Source organism: Scyliorhinus torazame, chromosome 12, assembly GCF_047496885.1.
Source record: "Scyliorhinus torazame isolate Kashiwa2021f chromosome 12, sScyTor2.1, whole genome shotgun sequence".
Lineage (NCBI taxonomy): Eukaryota > Metazoa > Chordata > Chondrichthyes > Carcharhiniformes > Scyliorhinidae > Scyliorhinus > Scyliorhinus torazame.
The window spans coordinates 221,907,548-221,930,196 of record NC_092718.1 but is presented as its reverse complement, the minus strand read 5'-3'; the positions used below and the strand labels follow the sequence as shown (position 1 = coordinate 221,930,196).

The window sequence follows — 22,649 nt, the reverse complement described above, 5'->3', positions numbered from 1 at the left end:
CCTGGGCTTGAGAAAAACACAGAAATATCTGCATCATGGAGCCTGGGTCCAGAGATTGGAAAACACTCTCTGAGCTGCGGAGGTTCAGCATCTGTCTCTCTGTCCCTCTCCACCTGTCTGTCTGTCTCTGTCTCTCTGTCCCTCTCCACCTGTCTGTCTGTCTCTGTCTCTCTGTCCCTCTCCACCTGTCTGTCTGTCTCGGTCTGTCTGTCCCTCTCCACCTGTCTGTCTGTCTCTGTCTCCCTGTCCCTCTCCACCTGTCTGTCTGTCTCTGTCTCTCTGTCCCTCTCCACCTGTCTGTCTGTCTCTGTCTCTCTGTCCCTCTCCACCTGTCTGTCTGTCTCTGTCTCTCTCTCCCTCTCCACCTGTCTGTCTGTCTCTGTCTCCCTGTCCCTCTCCACCTGTCTGTCTGTCTCTGTCTCTCTGTCCCTCTCCACCTGTCTGTCTGTCTCTGTCTCTCTGTCCCTCTCCACCTGTCTGTCTGTCTCTGTCTCCCTGTCCCTCTCCACCTGTCTGTCTGTCTCTGTCTCTCTGTCCCTCTCCACCTGTCTGTCTGTCTCTGTCTCTCTCCCTCTCCACCTGTCTGTCTGTCTCTGTCTGTCTGTCCCTCTCCACCTGTCTGTCTGTCTCTGTCTCTCTGTCCCTCTCCACCTGTCTGTCTGTCTCTGTCTCTCTGTCCCTCTCCACCTGTCTGTCTGTCTCTGTCTGTCTGTCCCTCTCCACCTGTCTGTCTGTCTCTGTCTCCCTGTTCCTCTCCACCTGTCTGTCTGTCTCTGTCTCCCTGTCCCTCTCCACCTGTCTGTCTGTCTCTGTCTCTCTGTCCCTCTCCACCTGTCTGTCTCTGTCTCTCTGTCCCTCTCCACCTGTCTGTCTGTCTCTGTCTCTCTGTCCCTCTCCACCTGTCTGTCTGTCTCTGTCTCTCTGTCCCTCTCCACGTGTCTGTCTGTCTCTGTCTCTCTGTCCCTCTCCACTTGTCTGTCTGTCTCTGTCTCTCTCTCCCTCTCCACCTGTCTGTCTGTCTCTGTCTCTCTCTCCCTCTCCACCAGTCTGTCTGTCTCTGTCTCTCTGTCCCTCTCCACCTGTCTGTCTGTCTCTGTCTCTCTCTCCCTCTCCACCTGTCTGTCTGTCTCTGTCTCTCTGTCCCTCTCCACCTGTCTGTCTCTGTCTCTCTCTCCCTCTCCACCTGTCTATCTGTCTCTGTCTCTCTGTCCCTCTCCACCTGTCTGTCTGTCTCTCTGTCCCTCTCCACCTGTCTGTCTGTCTCTGTCTCTCTGTCCCTCTCCACCAGTCTGTCTGTCTCTGTCTCTCTGTCCCTCTCCACCTGTCTGTCTCTGTCTCTCTGTCCCTCTCCACCTGTCTGTCTGTCTCTCTGTCCCTCTCCACCTGTCTGTCTGTCTCTGTCTCTCTGTCCCTCTCCACCAGTCTGTCTGTCTCTGTCTCTCTGTCCCTCTCCACCTGTCTGTCTCTGTCTCTCTGTCCCTCTCCACCTGTCTGTCTGTCTCTGTCTCTCTGTCCCTCTCCACCTGTCTGTCTGTCTCTGTCTCTCTGTCCCTCTCCACCTGTCTGTCTCTGTCTCTCTCTCCCTCTCCACCTGTCTGTCTGTCTCTGTCTCTCTGTCCCTCTCCACCTGTCTGTCTGTCTCTGTCTCTCTGTCCCTCTCCACCTGTCTGTCTGTCTGTCTCTCTGTCCCTCTCCACCTGTCTGTCTGTCTCTGTCTCTCTGTCCCTCTCCACCTGTCTATCTGTCTCTGTCTCTATGTCCCTCTCCACCTGTCTGTCTGTCTCTGTCTCTCTCCCCCTCTCCACCTGTCTGTCTGTCTCTGTCTCTCTGTCCCTCTCCACCTGTCTGTCTGTCTCTGTCTCCCTGTTCCTCTCCACCTGTCTGTCTGTCTCTGTCTCCCTGTCCCTCTCCACCTGTCTGTCTGTCTCTGTCTCTCTGTCCCTCTCCACCTGTCTGTCTCTGTCTCTCTCTCCCTTTCCACCTGTCTGTCGGTCTCTGTCTCTCTGTCCCTCTCCACCTGTCTTTCTGTCTCTGTCTCTCTGTCCCTCTCCACCTGTCTATCTGTCTCTGTCTCTCTGTCCGTCTCCACCTGTCTGTCTTTCTCTGTCTCTCTGTCCCTCTCCACCTGTCTATCTGTCTCTGTCTCTCTGTCCCTCTCCACCTGTCTGTCTGTCTCTGTCTCTCTGTCCCTCTCCACCTGTCTATCTGTCTCTGTCTCTCTGTCCCTCTCCACCTGTCTGTCTGTCTATTTCTCTCTGTCCCTCTCCACCTGTCTGTCTGTCTCTCTGTCCCTCTCCACCTGTCTGTCTGTCTCTGTCTCTCTGTCCCTCTCCACCTGTCTATCTGTCTCTGTCTCTCTGTCCCTCTCCACCTGTCTGTCTGTCTCTGTCTCTCTGTCCCTCTCCACCTGCCTGTCTGTCTCTGTCTCTCTGTCCCTCTCCACCTGTCTGTCTGTCTCTGTCTCTCTGTCCCTCTCCACCTGTCTGTCTGTCTCTGTCTCTCTGTCCCTCTCCACCTGTCTGTCTGCCTCTGTCTCTCTGTCCCTCTCCACCTGTCTGTCTGCCTCTGTCTCCCTGTCCCTCTCCACCTGTCTGTCGGTCTCTGTCTCTCTGTCCCTCTCCACCTGTCTTTCTGTCTCTGTCTCTCTGTCCCTCTCCACCTGTCTGTCTGTCTCTGTCTCTCTGTCCCTCTCCACCTGTCTATCTGTCTCTGTCTCTCTGTCCGTCTCCACCTGTCTGTCTGTCTCTGTCTCTCTGTCCCTCTCCACCTGTCTATCTGTCTCTGTCTCTCTGTCCCTCTCCACCTGTCTGTCTGTCTCTGTCTCTCTCCCCCTCTCCACCTGTCTGTCTGTCTCTGTCTCTCTGTCCCTCTCCACCTGTCTGTCTGTCTCTCTGTCCCTCTCCACCTGTCTGTCTGTCTCTGTCTCTCTGTCCCTCTCCACCAGTCTGTCTGTCTCTGTCTCTCTGTCCCTCTCCACCTGTCTGTCTCTGTCTCTCTGTCCCTCTCCACCTGTCTGTCTGTCTCTCTGTCCCTCTCCACCTGTCTGTCTGTCTCTGTCTCTCTGTCCCTCTCCACCAGTCTGTCTGTCTCTGTCTCTCTGTCCCTCTCCACCTGTCTGTCTCTGTCTCTCTGTCCCTCTCCACCTGTCTGTCTGTCTCTGTCTCTCTGTCCCTCTCCACCTGTCTGTCTGTCTCTGTCTCTCTGTCCCTCTCCACCTGTCTGTCTCTGTCTCTCTCTCCCTCTCCACCTGTCTGTCTGTCTCTGTCTCTCTGTCCCTCTCCACCTGTCTGTCTGTCTCTGTCTCTCTGTCCCTCTCCACCTGTCTGTCTGTCTGTCTCTCTGTCCCTCTCCACCTGTCTGTCTGTCTCTGTCTCTCTGTCCCTCTCCACCTGTCTATCTGTCTCTGTCTCTCTGTCCCTCTCCACCTGTCTGTCTGTCTCTGTCTCTCTCCCCCTCTCCACCTGTCTGTCTGTCTCTGTCTCTCTGTCCCTCTCCACCTGTCTGTCTGTCTCTGTCTCCCTGTTCCTCTCCACCTGTCTGTCTGTCTCTGTCTCCCTGTCCCTCTCCACCTGTCTGTCTGTCTCTGTCTCTCTGTCCCTCTCCACCTGTCTGTCTCTGTCTCTCTCTCCCTCTCCACCTGTCTGTCGGTCTCTGTCTCTCTGTCCCTCTCCACCTGTCTTTCTGTCTCTGTCTCTCTGTCCCTCTCCACCTGTCTGTCTGTCTCTGTCTCTCTGTCCCTCTCCACCTGTCTATCTGTCTCTGTCTCTCTGTCCGTCTCCACCTGTCTGTCTTTCTCTGTCTCTCTGTCCCTCTCCACCTGTCTATCTGTCTCTGTCTCTCTGTCCCTCTCCACCTGTCTGTCTGTCTCTGTCTCTCTGTCCCTCTCCACCTGTCTATCTGTCTCTGTCTCTCTGTCCCTCTCCACCTGTCTGTCTGTCTATTTCTCTCTGTCCCTCTCCACCTGTCTGTCTGTCTCTCTGTCCCTCTCCACCTGTCTGTCTGTCTCTGTCTCTCTGTCCCTCTCCACCTGTCTATCTGTCTCTGTCTCTCTGTCCCTCTCCACCTGTCTGTCTGTCTCTGTCTCTCTGTCCCTCTCCACCTGCCTGTCTGTCTCTGTCTCTCTGTCCCTCTCCACCTGTCTGTCTGTCTCTGTCTCTCTGTCCCTCTCCACCTGTCTGTCTGTCTCTGTCTCTCTGTCCCTCTCCACCTGTCTGTCTGTCTCTGTCTCTCTGTCCCTCTCCACCTGTCTGTCTGTCTCTGTCTCCCTGTCCCTCTCCACCTGTCTGTCGGTCTCTGTCTCTCTGTCCCTCTCCACCTGTCTTTCTGTCTCTGTCTCTCTGTCCCTCTCCACCTGTCTGTCTGTCTCTGTCTCTCTGTCCCTCTCCACCTGTCTATCTGTCTCTGTCTCTCTGTCCGTCTCCACCTGTCTGTCTGTCTCTGTCTCTCTGTCCCTCTCCACCTGTCTATCTGTCTCTGTCTCTCTGTCCCTCTCCACCTGTCTGTCTGTCTCTGTCTCTCTCCCCCTCTCCACCTGTCTGTCTGTCTCTCTGTCCCTCTCCACCTGTCTGTCTGTCTCTGTCTCTCTGTCCCTCTCCACCTGTCTATCTGTCTCTGTCTCTCTGTCCCTCTCCACCTGTCTGTCTGTCTCTGTCTCTCTGTCCCTCTCCACCTGTCTATCTGTCTCTGTCTCTCTGTCCCTCTCCACCTGTCTGTCTCTGTCTCTCTGTCCCTCTCCACCTGTCTGTCTGTCTCTCTGTCCCTCTCCACCTGTCTATCTGTCTCTGTCTCTCTGTCCCTCTCCACCTGTCTGTCTGTCTCTGTCTCTCTGTCCCTCTCCACCTGCCTGTCTGTCTCTGTCTCTCTGTCCCTCTCCACCTGTCTGTCTGTCTCTGTCTCTCTGTCCCTCTCCACCTGTCTGTCTGTCTCTGTCTCTCTGTCCCTCTCCACCTGCCTGTCTGTCTCTGTCTCTCTGTCCCTCTCCACCTGTCTGTCTGTCTCTGTCTCCCTGTCCCTCTCCACCTGTCTGTCTGTCTCTGTCTCTCTGTCCCTCTCCACCTGTCTGTCTCTGTCTCTCTGTCCCTCTCCACCTGTCTTTCTGTCTCTGTCTCTCTGTCCCTCTCCACCTGTCTGTCTGTCTCTGTCTCTCTGTCCCTCTCCACCAGTCTGTCTGTCTCTGTCTCTCTGTCCCTCTCCACCTGTCTGTCTGTCTCTGTCTCTCTGTCCCTCTCCACCTGTCTGTCTGTCTCTGTCTCCCTCTCCACCTGTCTGTCTGTCTCTCTGTCCCTCTCCACCTGTCTGTCTGTCTCTGTCTCTCTGTCCCTCTCCACCTGTCTGTCTCTGTCTCTCTGTCCCTCTCCACCTGTCTGTCTGTCTGTCTCTGTGTCCCTCTCCACCAGTCTGTCTGTCTCTGTCTCTCTGTCCCTCTCCACCTGTCTGTCTGTCTGTCTCTGTGTCCCTCTCCACCTGTCTGTCTGTCTCTGTCTCTCTGTCCCTCTCCACCTGTCTGTCTGTCTCTGTGTCCCTCTCCACCTGTCTATCTGTCTCTGTCTCTCTCTCCCTCTCCACCTGTCTGTCTGCCTCTGTCTCTCTCTCCCTCTCCACCTGTCTGTCTGTCTCTGTCTCTCTGTCCCTCTCCACCTGTCTATCTGTCTCTGTCTCTCTGTCCCTCTCCACCTGTCTGTCTGTCTCTGTCTCTCTGTCCCTCTCCACCTGTCTGTCTGCCTCTGTCTCTCTCCCTCTCCACCTGTCTGTCTCTGTCTCTCTGTCCCTCTCCACCTGTCTGTCTGTCTCTGTCTCTCTGTCCCTCTCCACCTGTCTGTCTGTCTCTGTCTCCTTGTCCCTCTCCACCTGTCTGTCTCTGTCTCTCTGTCCCTCTCCACCTGGCTGTCTCTGTCTCTCTGTCCCTCTCCACCTGTCTGTCTCTGTCTCCCTGTCCATCTCCACCTGTCTATCTGTCTCTGTCTCTCTGTCCCTCTCAACCTGTCTGTCTGTCTCTGTCTCTCTCTCCCTGTCCACCTGTCTCTGTTTCTCTGTCCGTCTCCACCTGTCTGTCTGTCTCTGTCTCTCTGTCCCTCTCCACCTGTCTGTCTGTCTCTGTCTCTCTGTCCCTCTCCACCTGTCTGTCTGTCTCTGTCTCTCTGTCCCTCTCCACCTGTCTGTCTGTCTCTGTCTCTCTGTGCCCGTCTGTCTCGCTCTTGCCTATCAGACACAAACCTCTGGATCCCAGACACTCTCCTAGACTTGAAAAAAGAATTGGGCAGTGCTGTACTGTCAGAGGGTCAGTACTGAGGGAGTGCTGCACTGTCAGAGGGTCAGTACTGAGGGAGAGCTGCACTGTCAGAGGGTCAGTACTGAGGGAGTGCCGCACTGTCAGAGGGTCAGTACTGAGGGAGCGCTGCACTGTCAGAGGGTCAGTACTGAGGGAGTGCTGCACTGTCAGAGGGTCAGTACTGAGGGAGCGCTGCACTGTCAGAGGGTCAGTACTGAGGGAGTGCTGCACTGTCAGAGGGTCAGTACTGTGGGAATGCTGCACTGTCAGAAGGTCAGTACTGAGGGAGTGCTGTACTGTCAGAGGGTCAGTACTGAGGGAGTGCTGCACTGTCAGAAGGTCAGTACTGAGGGAGTGCTGTACTGTCAGAGGGTCAGTACTGAGGGAGTGCTGCACTGTCAGAGGGTCAGTACTGAGGGAGTGCCGCACTGTCAGAGGGTCAGTACTGAGGGAGTGCCGCACTGTCAGAGGGTCAGTACTCAGGGAGTGCTGCACTGTCAGAGGGTCAGTACTGAGGGAGTGCTGCACTGTCAGAGGGTCAGTACTGAGGGAGTGCTGCACTGTCAGAGGGTCAGTACTGAGGGAGTGCTGCACTGTCAGAGGGTCAGTACTGAGGGAGTGCTGCACTGTCAGAGGGTCAGTACTGAGGGAGTGCTGCACTGTCAGAGAGTCAGTACTGAGGGAGTGCCGCACTGTCAGAGGGTCAGTACTGAGGGAGTGCTGCACTGTCAGAGGGTCAGTACTGAGGGAGTGCTGCACTGTCAGAGGGTCAGTACTGAGGGAGTGCTGCACTGTCAGAGGGTCAGTACTGAGGGAGTGCTGCACTGTCAGAGAGTCAGTACTGAGGGAGTGCCGCACTGTCAGAGCGTCAGTACTGAGGGAGTGCTGCACTGTCAGAGGGTCAGTACTGAGGGAGTGCTGCACTGTCAGAGGGTCAGTACTGAGGGAGTGCTGCACTGTCAGAGAGTCAGTACTGAGGGAGTGCTGCAGTGTCAGAGGGTCAGTACTGAGGGAGTGCCGCACTGTCAGAGAGTCAGTACTGAGGGAGTGCTGCACTGTCAGAGGGTCAGTACTGAGGGAGTGCTGCACTGTCAGAGGGTCAGTACTGAGGGAGTGCTGCACTGTCAGAGGGTCAGTACTGAGGGAGTGCCGCACTGTCAGAGGGTCAGTACTGAGGGAGTGCCGCACTGTCAGAGGGTCAGTACTCAGGGAGTGCTGCACTGTCAGAGGGTCAGTACTGAGGGAGTGCCGCACTGTCAGAGGGTCAGTACTGAGGGAGTGCCGCACTGTCAGAGGGTCAGTACTGAGGGAGTGCCGCACTGTCAGAGGGTCAGTACTGAGGGAGTGTTGCACTGTCAGAGGGTCAGTACTGAGGGAGTGCCGCACTGTCAGAGGGTCAGTACTGAGGGAGTGCCGCACTGTCAGAGGGTCAGTACTCAGGGAGTGCTGCACTGTCAGAGGGTCAGTACTGAGGGAGTGCCGCACTGTCAGAGGGTCAGTACTCAGGGAGTGCCGCACTGTCAGAGGGTCAGTACTGAGGGAGTGCTGCACTGTCAGAGGGTCAGTACTGAGGGAGTGCCGCACTGTCAGAGGGTCAGTACTGAGGGAGTGCCGCACTGTCAGAGGGTCAGTACTCAGGGAGTGCCGCACTGTCAGAGGGTCAGTACTCAGGGAGTGCCGCACTGTCAGAGGGTCAGTACTGAGGGAGTGCCGCACTGTCAGAGGGTCAGTACTGAGGGAGTGCTGCACTGTCAGAGGGTCAGTACTGAGGGAGTGCCGCACTGTCAGAGGGTCAGTACTGAGGGAGTGCCGCACTGTCAGAGGGTCAGTACTCAGGGAGTGCTGCACTGTCAGAGGGTCAGTACTGAGGGAGTGCCGCACTGTCAGAGGGTCAGTACTGAGGGAGTGCTGCACTGTCAGGGGGTCAGTACTCAGGGAGTGCCGCACTGTCAGAGGGTCAGTACTGAGGGAGTGCCGCACTGTCAGAGGATCAGTACTCAGGGAGTGCCGCACTGTCAGAGGGTCAGTACTGAGGGAGTGCTGCACTGTCAGGGGGTCAGTACTCAGGGAGTGCCGCACTGTCAGAGGGTCAGTACTGAGGGAGTGCTGCACTGTCAGAGGGTCAGTACTGAGGGAGTGCCGCACTGTCAGAGGGTCAGTACTGAGGGAGTGCCGCACTGTCAGAGGGTCAGTACTGAGGGAGTGCCGCACTGTCAGAGGGTCAGTACTCAGGGAGTGCTGCACTGTCAGAGGGTCAGTACTGAGGGAGTGCCGCACTGTCAGAGGGTCAGTACTCAGGGAGTGCCGCACTGTCAGAGGGTCAGTACTGAGGGAGTGCTGCACTGTCAGAGGGTCAGTACTGAGGGAGTGCCGCACTGTCAGAGGGTCAGTACTGAGGGAGTGCCGCACTGTCAGACGGTCAGTACTCAAGGAGTGCTGCACTGTCAGAGGGTCAGTACTGAGGGAGTGCCTCACTGTCAGAGGGTCAGTACTGAGGGAGTGCTGCACTGTCAGAGGGTCAGTACTGAGGGAGTGCCGCACTGTCAGAGGGTCAGTACTGAGGGAGTGCCTCACTGTCAGAGAGTCAGTACTCAGGGCGTGCCGCACTGTCAGAGGGTCAGTACTGAGGGAGTGCCGCACTGTCAGAGGGTCAGTACTGAGGGAGTGCTGCACTGTCAGAGGGTCAGTACTGAGGGAGTGCCGCACTGTCAGAGAGTCAGTACTGAGGGAGTGCTGCACTGTCAGAGGGTCAGTACTGAGGTAGTGCCGCACTGTCAGAGGGTCAGTACTGAGGGAGTGCCTCACTGTCAGAGAGTCAGTACTCAGGGAGTGCCGCACTGTCAGAGGGTCAGTACTGAGGGAGTGCCTCACTGTCAGAGGGTCAGTACTCAGGGAGTGCCGCACTGTCAGAGGGTCAGTACTGAGGGAGTGCCGCACTGTCAGAGGGTCAGTACTGAGGGAGTGCCGCACTGTCAGAGGGTCAGTACTGAGGGAGTGCTGCACTGTCAGAGGGTCAGTACTGAGGGAGCACTGCACTGTCAGGGGGTCAGTACTGAGGGAGTGCTGCACTGTCAGAGGGTCAGTACTGAGGGAGCACTGCACTGTCAGGGGGTCAGTACTGAGGGAGTGCCGCACTGTCAGAGGGTCAGTACTGAGGGAGCACTGCACTGTCAGGGGGTCAGTACTGAGGGAGTGCCGCACTGTCAGAGGGTCAGTACTGAGCGAGCGCTGCACTGTCAGAGGGTCAGTACTGAGGGAGCACTGCACTGTCAGGGGGTCAGTACTGAGGGAGTGCTGCACTGTCAGAGGGTCAGTACTGAGGGAGTGCTGCACTGTCAGAGGGTCAGTACTGAGGGAGTGCCGCACTGTCAGAGGGTCAGTACTGAGCGAGCGCTGCACTGTCAGAGGGTCAGTACTGAGGGAGCACTGCACTGTCAGGGGGTCAGTACTGAGGGAGTGCTGCACTGTCAGAGGGTCAGTACTGAGGGAGTGCTGCACTGTCAGAGGGTCAGTACTGAGGGAGCACTGCACTGTCAGGGGGTCAGTACTGAGGGAGTGCCGCACTGTCAGAGGGTCAGTACTGAGGGAGCACTGCACTGTCAGGGGGTCAGTACTGAGGGAGTGCCGCACTGTCAGAGGGTCAGTACTGAGGGAGTGCTGCACTGTCAGAGGGTCAGTACTGAGGGAGCACTGCACTGTCAGGGGGTCAGTACTGAGGGAGTGCCGCACTGTCAGAGGGTCAGTACTGAGGGAGCACTGCACTGTCAGGGGGTCAGTACTGAGGGAGTGCCGCACTGTCAGAGGGTCAGTACTGAGGGAGTGCCGCACTGTCAGAGGGTCAGTACTGAGGGAGCACTGCACTGTCAGGGGGTCAGTACTGAGGGAGTGCTGCACTGTCAGAGGGTCAGTACTGAGGGAGTGCTGCATTGTCAGAGGGTCAGTACTGAGGGAGTGCCGCACTGTCAGGGGGTCAGTACTGAGGGAGTGCCGCACTGTCAGAGGGTCAGTACTGAGGGAGCACTGCACTGTCAGGGGGTCAGTACTGAGGGAGTGCCGCACTGTCAGGGGGTCAGTACTGAGGGAGCACTGCACTGTCAGGGGGTCAGTACTGAGGGAGTGCTGCACTGTCAGAGGGTCAGTACTGAGGGAGTGCTGCACTGTCAGAGAGTCAGTACTGAGGGAGTGCGCACTGTCAGAGGGTCAGTACTGAGGGAGTGCGCACTGTCAGAGGGTCAGTACTGAGGGAGTGCTGCTCTGTCAGAGGGTCAGTACTGAGGGAGTGCTGCACTGTCAGAGGGTCAGTGCTGAGGGAGTGCTGCACTGTCAGAGGGTCAGTACTGAGGGAGTGCCGCACTGTCAGAGGGTCAGTACTGAGGGAGTGCTGCACTGTCAGGGGGTCAGTACTGAGGGAGTGCTGCACTGTCAGAGGGTCAGTACTGAGGGAGTGCCGCACTGTCAGAGGGTCAGTACTGAGGGAGCACTGCACTGTCAGAGGGTCAGTACTGAGGGAGTGCCGCACTGTCAGGGGGTCAGTACTGAGGGAGTGCTGCACTGTCAGGGGGTCAGTACTGAGGGAGTGCCGCACTGTCAGGGGGTCAGTCTCGTCACCAATATCATGAGCACTGATGCAGAATGTAAACGCTGAAACGGGAACTCCGTGTTGGAAATCAGCAGCAGCGGAGGCAGCCTGTATGGAGCGATAATCCGCCGGCCGGATTCTCCCTTCCTGAGACTAAAGGGGGGATCCTGCGGGAATCGGCGGGGCGGGGGGGTCCCGGTGGGGAGTGGTGTGAACCACTCCGGGTGGGGCCGTCCGAAAGGTGCGGAATGCTCCGCATCTCCAGGTGCCAGGCCAGTGCCGGGGTGGTTTGTGGCGCACTGGCCGGCGGGGAAGGGGCTCCGCCAGCCGGTGTGAATTGGCACATGGGCGGGAGCTCCAGCGCGTGCGCAGGGGGGGGTTCATCTCCGCGTCGGCAATCGCGGAGGACCACAGCAGCCAACGCGGAAGAATAGAGAGCTCCCACGGCACCGGCCCGCCCGCGGATCGGTGGGCCCCGATCGCGGGCCAGGCCACCGTGGGGGCACCTCCCGGGGCCAGATCCCCCCCCCCCCCCCGTGGACCCCGGAGGCCGCCCACGCAGCCAAGTCCCGCCAGTAAGTACCGACTCTAATTAACGCCGGTGGGACCGGACGATAGCGGGCGGCCACTCGGCCCACTGCGGGCCGGAGAATCACCGGGCGGGGCCGCCGCGAGTGGTGGCCGATCGGCGCGGCACAATTCCCACCCCCGCCAAATCCCCAGCGCTGGAGAATTCAGCAGCCGGCGGGGGCGGGATTCACGCCCTAAGTGTTGATGCTGGTGCAGGATTGGTGGGGCAAAACTGGCGCCAACCCTGGACTGACTCAGTGACTGTGGAGGGGCCGCACCGGGGGAGGGGCTGCCCCGGGGGAGGGGCTGCCCCGGGGGAGGGGCCGCACCAGGGGAGGGGCAGCACCGGGGGAGGGGCTGCCCCGGGGGAGGGGCCGCACCGGGGGAGGGGCAGCACCAGGGGAGGGGCAGCACCGGGGGAGGGGCCGCACCGGGGGAGGGGCAGCACCGGGGGAGGGGCTGCCCCGGGGGAGGGGCCGCACCGGGGGAGGGGCAGCACCGGGGGAGGGGCCGCACCGGGGGAGGGGCAGCACCAGGGGAGGGGCAGCACCGGGGGAGGGGCAGCACCGGGGAGGGGCAGCACCGGGGGAGGGGCCGCCCCGGGGGAGGGGCTGCACCGGGGGAGGGGACGCACCGGGGGAGGGGCAGCACCGGGGGAGGGGCAGCACCAGGGGAGGGGCAGCACCGGGGGAGGGGCCGCACCGGGGGAGGGGCAGCACCGGGGGAGGGGCTGCCCCGGGGGAGGGGCCGCACCGGGGGAGGGGCCGCACCGGGGGAGGGGCAGCACCAGGGGAGGGGCAGCACCGGGGGAGGGGCAGCACCGGGGGAGGAGCTGCCCCGGGGGAGGGGCCGCACCGGGGGAGGGGCCGCACCGGGGGAGGGGCAGCACCAGGGGAGGGGCAGCACCGGGGGAGGGGCCGCACCGGGGGAGGGGCCGCACCGGGGGAGGGGCAGCACCGGGGGAGGGGCAGCACCGGGGGAGGGGCCGCACCGGGGGAGGGGCAGCACCGGGGAGGGGCAGCACCAGGGGAGGGGCAGCACCGGGGGAGGGGCCGCACCGGGGGAGGGGCAGCACCGGGGGAGGGGCCGCACCGGGGGAGGGGCAGCACCGGGGGAGGGGCCGCACCGGGGGAGGGGCAGCACTGGGAGGGGCCGCACCGGGGGAGGGGCCGCACTGGGGAGGGGCCGCACCGGGGAGGGGCAGCACCGGGGGAGGGGCCGCACCGGGGGAGGGGCCGCACCGGGGGAGGGGCCGCACTGGGGGAGGGGCCGCACCGGGGAGGGGCAGCACCGGGGGAGGGGCAGCACCGGGGGAGGGGCCGCACCGGGGAGGGGCAGCACCGGGGGAGGGGCAGCACTGGGGGAGGGGCAGCACTGGGGGAGGGGCAGCACCGGGGGAGGGGTAGCACCGGGGGAGGGGCAGCACCGGGGGAGGGGACGCACCGGGGGAGGGGCAGCACCGGGGGAGGGGCCGCACCGGGGGAGGGGACGCACTGGGGGAGGGGCAGCACCGGGGGAGGGGCCGCACCGGGGGAGGGGCCGCACCGGGGGAGGGGCCGCACCGGGGGAGGGGACGCACTGGGGGAGGGGCAGCACCGGGGGAGGGGCCGCACTGGGGGAGGGGCAGCACCGGGGGAGGGGCTGCACCAGCACCACGTGGAACACAATCGATTCCAGTGGGAAACGGTGCGGGATTCACCGGGTCCGCGATTGACACTCGGGAGGCTGAGAAACTGCAGCCGCACATTACACTCCCCACACACACACATTACACTCCCCACACACATTACACTCCCCACACACAAACATTACACTCCCCACACACACACATTACACTCCCCACACACATTACACTCCCCACACACACTCATCCCAGCCGCACACACACATTACACTCCCCACACACACTCATTACACTCCCCACACACATTACACTCCCCACACACACATTACACGCCCCACACACACATTACACTCCCCACACACACTCATCCCAGCCGCACACACACATTACACTCCCCACACACACTCATTACACTCCCCACACACATTACACTCCCCACACACACACATTACACTCCCCACACACACTCATTACACCCCCCGCACACACTCATCCCAGCCGCACACACACATTACACTCCCCACACACTCATCCCAGCCGCACACACACATTACACTCCCCACACACACTCATTACACCCCCCGCCCACACTCATCCCAGCCGCACACACACATTACACTCCCCACACACACTCATCCCAGCCGCACACACACATTACACTCCCCACACACACTCATCCCAGCCGCACACACACATTTCACTCCCCACACACACTCATCACAGCCACACACACACATTACACTCCCCACACACACTCATCCCAGCCACACACACACTACACTCCCCACACACACTCATCCCAGCCGCACACACACATTACACTCCCCACACACACACATTACACTCCCCACACACACACATTACACTCCCCACACACACACATTACACTCCCCACACACACTCATTACACTCCCCACACACACATTACACTCCCCACACACATTCATCCCAGCCGCACACACACATTACACTCCCCACACACACTCATCCCAGCCGCACACACACACTACACTCCCCACACACACGCATCCCAGCCGCACACACACATTACACTCTCCACACACACTCATCCCAGCCGCACACACACATTACACTCCCCACACACACTCATCCCAGCCGCACACACACATTACACTCCCCACACACACTCATCCCAGACGCACACACACACATTACACGCCCCACACACACTCATCCCAGCCACACACACACTACACTCCCCACACACACTCATCCCAGCTGCACACACACATTACACTCCCCACACACACTCATCCCAGCCGCACACACACACTACACTCCCCACACACACTCATCCCAGCCACACACACACATTACACTCCCCACACACACTCATCCCAGCCGCACACACACACTACACTCCCCACACACACTCATCCCAGCCACACACACACATTACACTCCCCACACACACTCATCCCAGCCGCACACACACACTACACTCCCCACACACACTCATCCCAGCCACACACACACATTACACTCCCCACACACACTCATCCCAGCCACACACACACTACACTCCCCACACACACTCATCCCAGCTGCACACACACATTACACTCCCCACACACACTCATCCCAGCCGCACACACACACTACACTCCCCACACACACTCATCCCAGCCGCACACACACATTACACGCACCACACACACTCATCCCAGCCACACACACACTACACTCCCCACACACACTCATCCCAGCCACACACACACATTACACTCCCCACACACACTCATCCCAGCCGCACACGCACATTACACTCCCCACACACACTCATCCCAGCCGCACACACACATTACACTCCCCACACACACTCATCCCAGCCGCACACGCATTACACTCCCCACACACACTCATCCCAGCCGCACACGCATTACACTCCCCACACACACTCATCCCAGCCACACACACACATTACACTCCCCACCCACACCATCCCAGCCGCACACACTCATTACACTCCCCACACACACGCTCATCCCAGCCGCACACACACATTACACTCCCCGCACACTCATCCCAGCCGCACACACACATTACACTCCCCACACACACTCATCCCAGCCGCACACACACATTACACTCCCCACACACACTCATCCCAGCCGCACACACACATTACACTCCCCACACACACTCATCCCAGCCGCACACACACATTACACTCCCCGCACACTCATCCCAGCCGCACACACACATTACACTCCCCACACACACTCATCCCAGCCGCACACACACATTACACTCCCCACACACACTCATCCCAGCCGCACACACGCATTACACTCCCCACACACACTCACCCCAGCCGCACACACTCATTACACTCCCCACACACACGCTCATCCCAGCCGCACACACACATTACACTCCCCGCACACTCATCCCAGCCGCACACACACATTACACTCCCCACACACACTCATCCCAGCCGCACACACACATTACACTCCCCACACACACTCATCCCAGCCGCACACACACATTATACTCCCCACACACACTCATCCCAGCCGCACACACACATTACACTCCCCACACACACTCATCCCAGCCGCACACACACATTACACTCCCCACACACACTCATTACACTCCCCACACACACATTACACTCCCCACACACACTCATCCCAGCCGCACACACACATAACACTCCCCACACACACTCATCCCAGACAACAAGGTGCCACTGGTAGTGCTGGAGCGCGCTCATAAGACCAGAAGACACAGGAGCAGAATTAGGCCACTCGGCCCATCGAGTCTGCTCCGCCATTCACTCATGGCTGATATTTTCTCATCCCCATTCTCCTGCCTTTTCCCCATAATCCCTGATCCCCTTATTAATGAAGAACCTATCTATCTCTGGGGTGGACACCGAGACAACCCCGTGTCCCTGAGTTCCCAGCGGGCAGTTAGCGGCCTGCGCAGCTGCATGGCTGCCTTGCCGGCTGCGGCAATGGTGTTCCGTGCCCGTCCACCCCGACCCCACGGCCCACCTCCTGGCCACCGCCCGCTCCTCCCCCCGACCCTGGCAGAAGCCCCCCCAGCCAGGGGGGCCCATCGGAGGCAGAGCACCGCGGATGCCCCGGAGAATAGCGGGTTGGGTCCGTTAATGACACGCGAACGCATCGACGGCGCTGTCGAGGAAATGGAGAATTGCGATTTCGGTGTCGGATTCTCTGCCCAATCACCTTTCCCGATCGCAGCCTCTGATCACGCAGAATCCCGCCCCGAAAGTTTCATTTCAGCGACTTTCCGTTAGAACGATTCCGACTGGCTGGAAATAACGTGTTTGTTTTTTTCCCCAACGAATCCAATTTAAACAGCTGCTATCCGGATCCACTCCAGGCGGAATTCACCACTCCCAACAAAGTGCAGAGTGAAGTCTGATATTTTACAAAAATCAAACAACATTTCAAATATACACAGACATTGTTGGAATAGCCAGTGATATCCCGGGACACGGGCCACACGGGAAGGACAATGTCATAATGTTGGAATCAATCCTTCGTCATTTGGCAGCTTCCCACTCCGGATAATCCCAACCATGGGAGAATTCTGTCTGGAAGTGTTGGAGGGGGTGCGGGGGCAGAAGGGTTGGCGTGGCCCCGCGGGTTGGTGGCCATGACGTCAGGTGAGGGGCATCTGCAGAAATGGCCCAGTGAGGGGGGCAGAGAGTCGGGACCCCCTCATTCAGTGTCTCCTGGTGTGCCTGTCCCGGGAAACTACCTCCGCCCATCAGGTCTCACTCGGACATCACTGCTTCCTTCAGAGGGAGGGGCAAACCCCCCCATCATAAAATAACAACGGGTAAAAGGTGGGATGCACATTGAAGCAAAGAATGAAGACCCCGGACAGAGATTCCTCCCTCAGCACGACTGGGCCTCGCTGAGGCGTGTCCACTGCACCCAGGGTATTCCCTCAGGAATGCTGCTCCCACCGGGATTACAGACAGAAAGTCAATCTGTGTCCATGGAGCGACTCTGACTCCTGTCCGGGTGGATCAGAGAGTGTTTGTGGCTGTGGGGAATTAACTAACCCTTACACACATTGCTCACACTCATATTGGACACACCCTGCTCACACTCATATTGGACACACACTGCTCACACTCACATTGGACACGCACTGCTCACACTCCTATTGGACACACCCTGTTCACACTCATATTGGACACGCACTGCTCACACTCACATTGGACACGCACTGCTCACACTCCTATTGGACACACACTGCTCACACTCATATTGGACACGCACTGCTCACACTCCAATGGACACTCACACTCCTATTGGACACACACTGCTCACACTCCTATTGGACACGCACTGCTCACACTCCTATTGGACACACACTGCTCACACTCATATTGGACACGCACTGCTCACACTCCTATTGGACACACACTGTTCACACTCATATTGGACACGCACTGCTCACACTCCTATTGGACACACACTGCTCACACTCCAATGGACACACACTGCTCACACTCCTATTGGACACACACTGCTCACACTCATATTGGACACACCCTGCTCACACTCATATTGGACACACACTGCTCACACTCACATTGGACACACACTGCTCACACTCACATTGGACACACCCTGCTCACACTCATATTGGACACACACTGTTCACACTCATATTGGACACGCACTGCTCACACTCCTATTGGACACACACTGCTCACACTCCAATGGACACACACTGCTCACACTCCTATTGGACACACACTGCTCACACTCCTATTGGACACACACTGCTCACACTCACATTGGACATGCACTGCTCACACTCCTATTGGACACACACTGCTCACACTCATATTGGACACGCACTGCTCACACTCCAATGGACACTCACACTCCTATTGGACACACACTGCTCACACTCCTATTGGACACGCACTGCTCACACTCCTATTGGACACACACTGCTCACACTCCTATTGGACACACCCTGTTCACACTCATATTGGACACGCACTGCTCACACTCCAATGGACACTCACACTCCTATTGGACACACACTGCTCACACTCCTATTGGACACACACTGCTCACACTACTATTGGACACACACTGCTCACACTCCTATTGGACACACCCTGTTCACACTCATATTGGACACGCGCTGCTCACACTCCTATTGGACACGCACTGCTCACACTCCTATTGGACACACACTGCTCACACTCATATTGGACACACGCTGCTCACACTCCTATTGGACACACACTGCTCGCACTCCAATGGACACACACTGCTCACACTCCTATTGGACACACACTGCTCACACTCCTATTGGACACACACTGCTCACACTCCAATGGACACACACTGCTCACACTCATATTGGACACACGCTGCTCACACTCCTATTGGGCACACACTGCTCACACTCATATTGGATACACCCTGCTCACACTCCTATTGGACACACACTGCTCACATTCCTACTGGTCACACCCTGCTCACATTCATATTGGACACACGCTGCTCACACTCATATTGGACACACTCTGCTCACACTCCTATTGGACACACACTGCTCACACTCCTATTGGACACACCCAGCTCACACTCATATTGGACACACCCTGCTCACACTCATATTGGACACACACTGTTCACACTCATATTGGACACACTCTGCTTACACTCCTATTGGACACACACTGCTCACACTCATATTGGACACACCCTGCTCACACTCCTATTGGACACACCCAGCTCACACTCATATTGGACACACACTGCTCACACTCATATTGGACACACTCTGCTCACACTCATATCGGACACACTCTGCTTACACTCATATTGGACACACTCTGCTCACACTCATATCGGACACACTCTGCTTACACTCATATTGGACACACTCTGCTCACACTCATATTGGACACACTCTGCAAAGTGAGTGCAAGGTTTTCACAGCTTCGACCAGCTTCTCATTGGACTTGGGGGTTTGGGTCTGGGCTGAGGCAGACTTCGCAGAGATCATTCCCATGGCCCTGCTCACAGGCGTCGTGCCCTGGCCTGGGGGAGGGCACCTTGCCCACTTGCCCACCATCCTCTGCCACGTTCGCCACCAGTCTCCGAAGGACGGGCGTGGTTGGGATGAGCGGTTTCTTGGACAGGGTGGCATTGCCCTCCGCTTGGCCCTGTGGGTGGGTAGCATCAGCCGGTGTGTTGGGGGGTCTGGAGAGAGGCTTCTCCTCTGCAGGAGCTGCCATGTTGTCTGGTGCTTGGGGTTTGCAGTTCTTATCCAGGGCAGCCAGTTTCCGATGGATTTTGTAGATATTCTCTCCCCGGATTCTGGGTCTTAATTCCTCTCTGGGACTCGACCACTGCCTCTGAAAGCTGCCAAATCTTTTCAACATTGCCTGGACGGTCCCAGCTCCAATTCCTTCCACTGAACCCTCCCAAATCTTAGAGGAACGCTTTGTTTCGCCTGCCTTGCCAGAGACTGCTGCCACATTCCCATCTCTGGCAGCGTCTTTGGGATCACCAGATGGCATCAACCTCCTGCTCCCCTCGGACGTCCGCTCCTTCTTAGCTGCGGTTGAGGCACCCCTGCGATCTCCCACTCTGCCCCTGGCAGAGGGCTTGCTGTACCGATGGGGCCCCTCGCCCTCTGGGTCAATACCGGGGAGGACGGTGCATTCATAGGGCTGGCAGACGGCGTGGGGAGGAGCTGCAGGCTCCGATATGGTGGGCGACAGTTTGCACATAGTCCAGGATAGTTTCCTCTTCCTCTGCAGGTTGGCTGTGGGGACACTCCTGCACTCTGGCATCGACCCTCGTCTGAGCTCTGGGCCAAACTTTGTCCCCTCCGCAAACGAAACAGAGGGTCTCTTAGCCTTCACAATGCTGGATGTTCTGGGAATGGACAATGGCTGCAGCGCGTCCTCACTGGTCAGCTCTGCCTGGTCAGCCGGGAAATAGTTACACCTGGAACTCAACTCCTGAAATTCACCCACAGGCTGCGGCAGCAGGTTTCCTGAAACAGAGGCAAACATTCAAATAAACATCTCATTCGTTGCTACTTTATTCTTCCCTTCCAGATTCCTGAAGGTGCTGACTCTCACTGGGACACAGTTCCTGAAGGTGTTGACTCTCATTGGGACACAGTTCCTGAAGGTGCTGACTCTCACTGGGACACAGTTCCTGAAGGTGCTGAATCTCACTGGGACACAGTTCTTGAAGGTGCTGACTCTCACTGGGACACAGTTCCTGAAGGTGCTGACTCTCACTGGGACACAGTTCCTGAAGGTGCTGACTCTCACTGGGACACAGTTCCTGAAGGTGCTGACTCTCACTGAGACACAGTTCCTGAAGGTGCTGACTCTCACTGAGACACAGTTCCTGAAGGTGCTGACTCTCACTGTGGACACAGTTCCTGAAGGTGCTGACTCTCACTGGGACACAGTTCCTGAAGGTGCTGACTCTCACTGGGACACAGATCCTGAAGGTGCTGACTCTCTCTGGGGACAGTTCCTGAAGGTACTGACTCTCACTGGGGGACAGTTCCTGAAGGTGCTGACTCTCACTGGGACACAGTTCCTGAAGGTGCTGACTCTCACTCGGACACAGTTCCTGAAGATGCTGACTCTCACTAGGGGACAGTTCCTGAAGGTGCTGACTCTCACTGGGGTACAGTTCCTGAAGGTGCTGACTCTCACTGGGACACAGTTCCTGAAGGTGCTGACTCTCAATGGGACACAGTTCCTGAAGTTGCTGACTCACTGGGACACAGATCCTGAAGGTGCTGACTCTCTCTGGGGACAGTTCCTGAAGGTGCTGACTGTCACTGGAGACAGTTCCTGAAGATGCTGACTCTCACTGGGACAGAGTTCCTGAAGGTGCTGACTCTCACTGGGACACAGTTCCTGAAGGTGCTGACTCTCACTGGGACACAGTTCCTGAAGGTGCTGACTCTCACTGGGACACAGTCCCTGAAGGTGCTGACTCTCACTTGGGGACAATTCCTGAAGGTGCTGTCTCTCACTGGTAGACAGGTCCTGAAGGTGCTGACTCTCACTGGGAAAGAGTTCCTGAAGGTGCTGACTCTCAATGGGGGACAGTTCCTGAAGGTGCAGACTCTCACTGGGACACAGTTCCTGAAGGTGCTGACTCTCACTGGGACACAGTTCCTGAAGGTGCCGACTCTGAATTGGGACACAGTTCCTGAAGGTGCTGACTCTCACTGGGACACAGTTCCTGAAGGTGCTGACTCTCACTGCGGGACAGTTCCTGAAGGTGCTGACTCACACTGGGACACAGTTCCTGCAGGTGCTGACTCTCACTGGGACACAGTTCCTGAAGGTGCTGACTCTCACTTGGGTACAGTTCCTGAAGGTGCTGACTCTCACTGGGACACAGTTCCTGAAGGTGATGATTGACACTGGGGGACAGTTCCTGAAGGTGCTGACTATCACTGGGGGACAGTTCCTGAAGGTGCTGACTCTCACTGGGGGACAGTTCCTGAAGGTGCTGACTCTCACTGGGGGACAGTTCTTGAAGCTGCTGACTCTCACTGGGACACAGTTCCTGAAGGTGCTGACTCTCACTGGGGTACAGTTCCTGAAGGTGCTGACTCTCACTGGCACGCAGTTCCTGAATGTTCTCACTCTCACTGGGAGACAGTTCCTGAAGGTGATGACTCTCACTGGGGGACAGTTCCTGAAGTTGCTGACTCTCACTGGGGGACAGTTCCTGAAGGTGCTGACTCTCACTGGGACACAGTTCCTGAAGAAACTGACTCTCACTGGGAGACAGTTCCTGAAGGTGCTGACTCTCAATGGGGGACAGTTCCTGAAGGTGCTGACTCTCACTGGGACACAGTTCCTGAAGGTGCTGACTCTCACTGGGACACAGTTCCTGAAGGTGCTGACTCTCACTGGGACACAGTCCCTGAAGGTGCTGACTCTCACTGGGACACAGTCCCTGAAGGTGCTGACTCTCACTTGGGGACAGTTCCTGAAGGTGCTGTCTCTCACTGGTAGACAGGTCCTGAAGGTGCTGACTCTCACTGGGAGACAGTTCCTGAAGATGCTGACTCTCACTGGGACAGAGTTCCTGAAGGTGCTGACTCTCACTGGGACACAGTTCCTGAAGGTGCTGACTCTCACTGGGACACAGTTCCTGAAGGTGCTGACTCTCACTGGGACACAGTTCCTGAAGGTGCTGACTCTCACTGGGACACAGTTCCTGAAGGTGCTGACTCTCACTGGTGTACAGTTCCTGAAGGTGCTGACTCTCACTGGGACACAGTTCCTGAAGGTGCCGACTCTCATTGGGACACAGTTTCTGAAGGTGCTGACTCTCACTAGGACACAGTTCCTGAAGGTGCTGACCCTCACTGGGACGCTGTTCCTGAAGGTGCTGACTCTCACTGTGGACACAGTTCCCGAAGGTGCTGACTCTCACTCGGGGAAAGATCGTGAAGGTGCTGACTCTCACAGGGGGACAGTTCCTGAAGATGCTGACTCTCACAGGGGACAGTTCCTGAAGGTACTGACACTCACTGGGACACAGTTCCTGAAGGTGCTGACTCTCACTGGG

At 57.8% G+C, this 22,649-nt stretch overlaps 2 protein-coding genes across 4 annotated transcripts in view; both read right to left on the bottom strand.

The window, feature by feature from the left end:
• Positions 1 to 1,179: 1,179 nt before the first annotated feature.
• LOC140387013 (uncharacterized) lies at positions 1,180 to 6,252 on the bottom strand. 3 transcript variants are annotated; one of them, XR_011933731.1, is made up of 3 exons: positions 3,710 to 6,252; positions 2,162 to 3,497; positions 1,180 to 1,841 (listed from the first exon to the last, which is right to left on the bottom strand). XR_011933731.1 is itself a non-coding variant. In XM_072469989.1 (3 exons), exons 1-3 carry the CDS (start codon positions 5,935 to 5,937, stop codon positions 2,246 to 2,248), a joined length of 3,306 nt encoding a protein of 1,101 aa, XP_072326090.1. In that variant the 5' UTR covers positions 5,938 to 6,252; the 3' UTR covers positions 1,180 to 2,245. The 3 variants fall into 3 exon arrangements, 2 of the variants coding, with proteins under 2 accessions (XP_072326090.1, XP_072326089.1); XM_072469989.1 differs by having other exon boundaries at positions 1,180 to 3,497; positions 3,710 to 5,499; positions 5,674 to 6,252; XM_072469988.1 differs by having other exon boundaries at positions 1,180 to 3,497.
• Positions 6,253 to 16,446: 10,194 nt separating this feature from the next.
• The window catches only part of LOC140387012 (scavenger receptor class F member 2-like), a 218,139-nt gene continuing 211,936 nt past the window's right edge, over positions 16,447 to 22,649 (bottom strand). The window contains 1 exon segment of the mRNA XM_072469986.1: positions 16,447 to 20,085. Within this exon segment, the coding sequence (XP_072326087.1) occupies positions 19,034 to 20,085 (1,052 nt within the window). The 3' untranslated portion in view covers positions 16,447 to 19,033.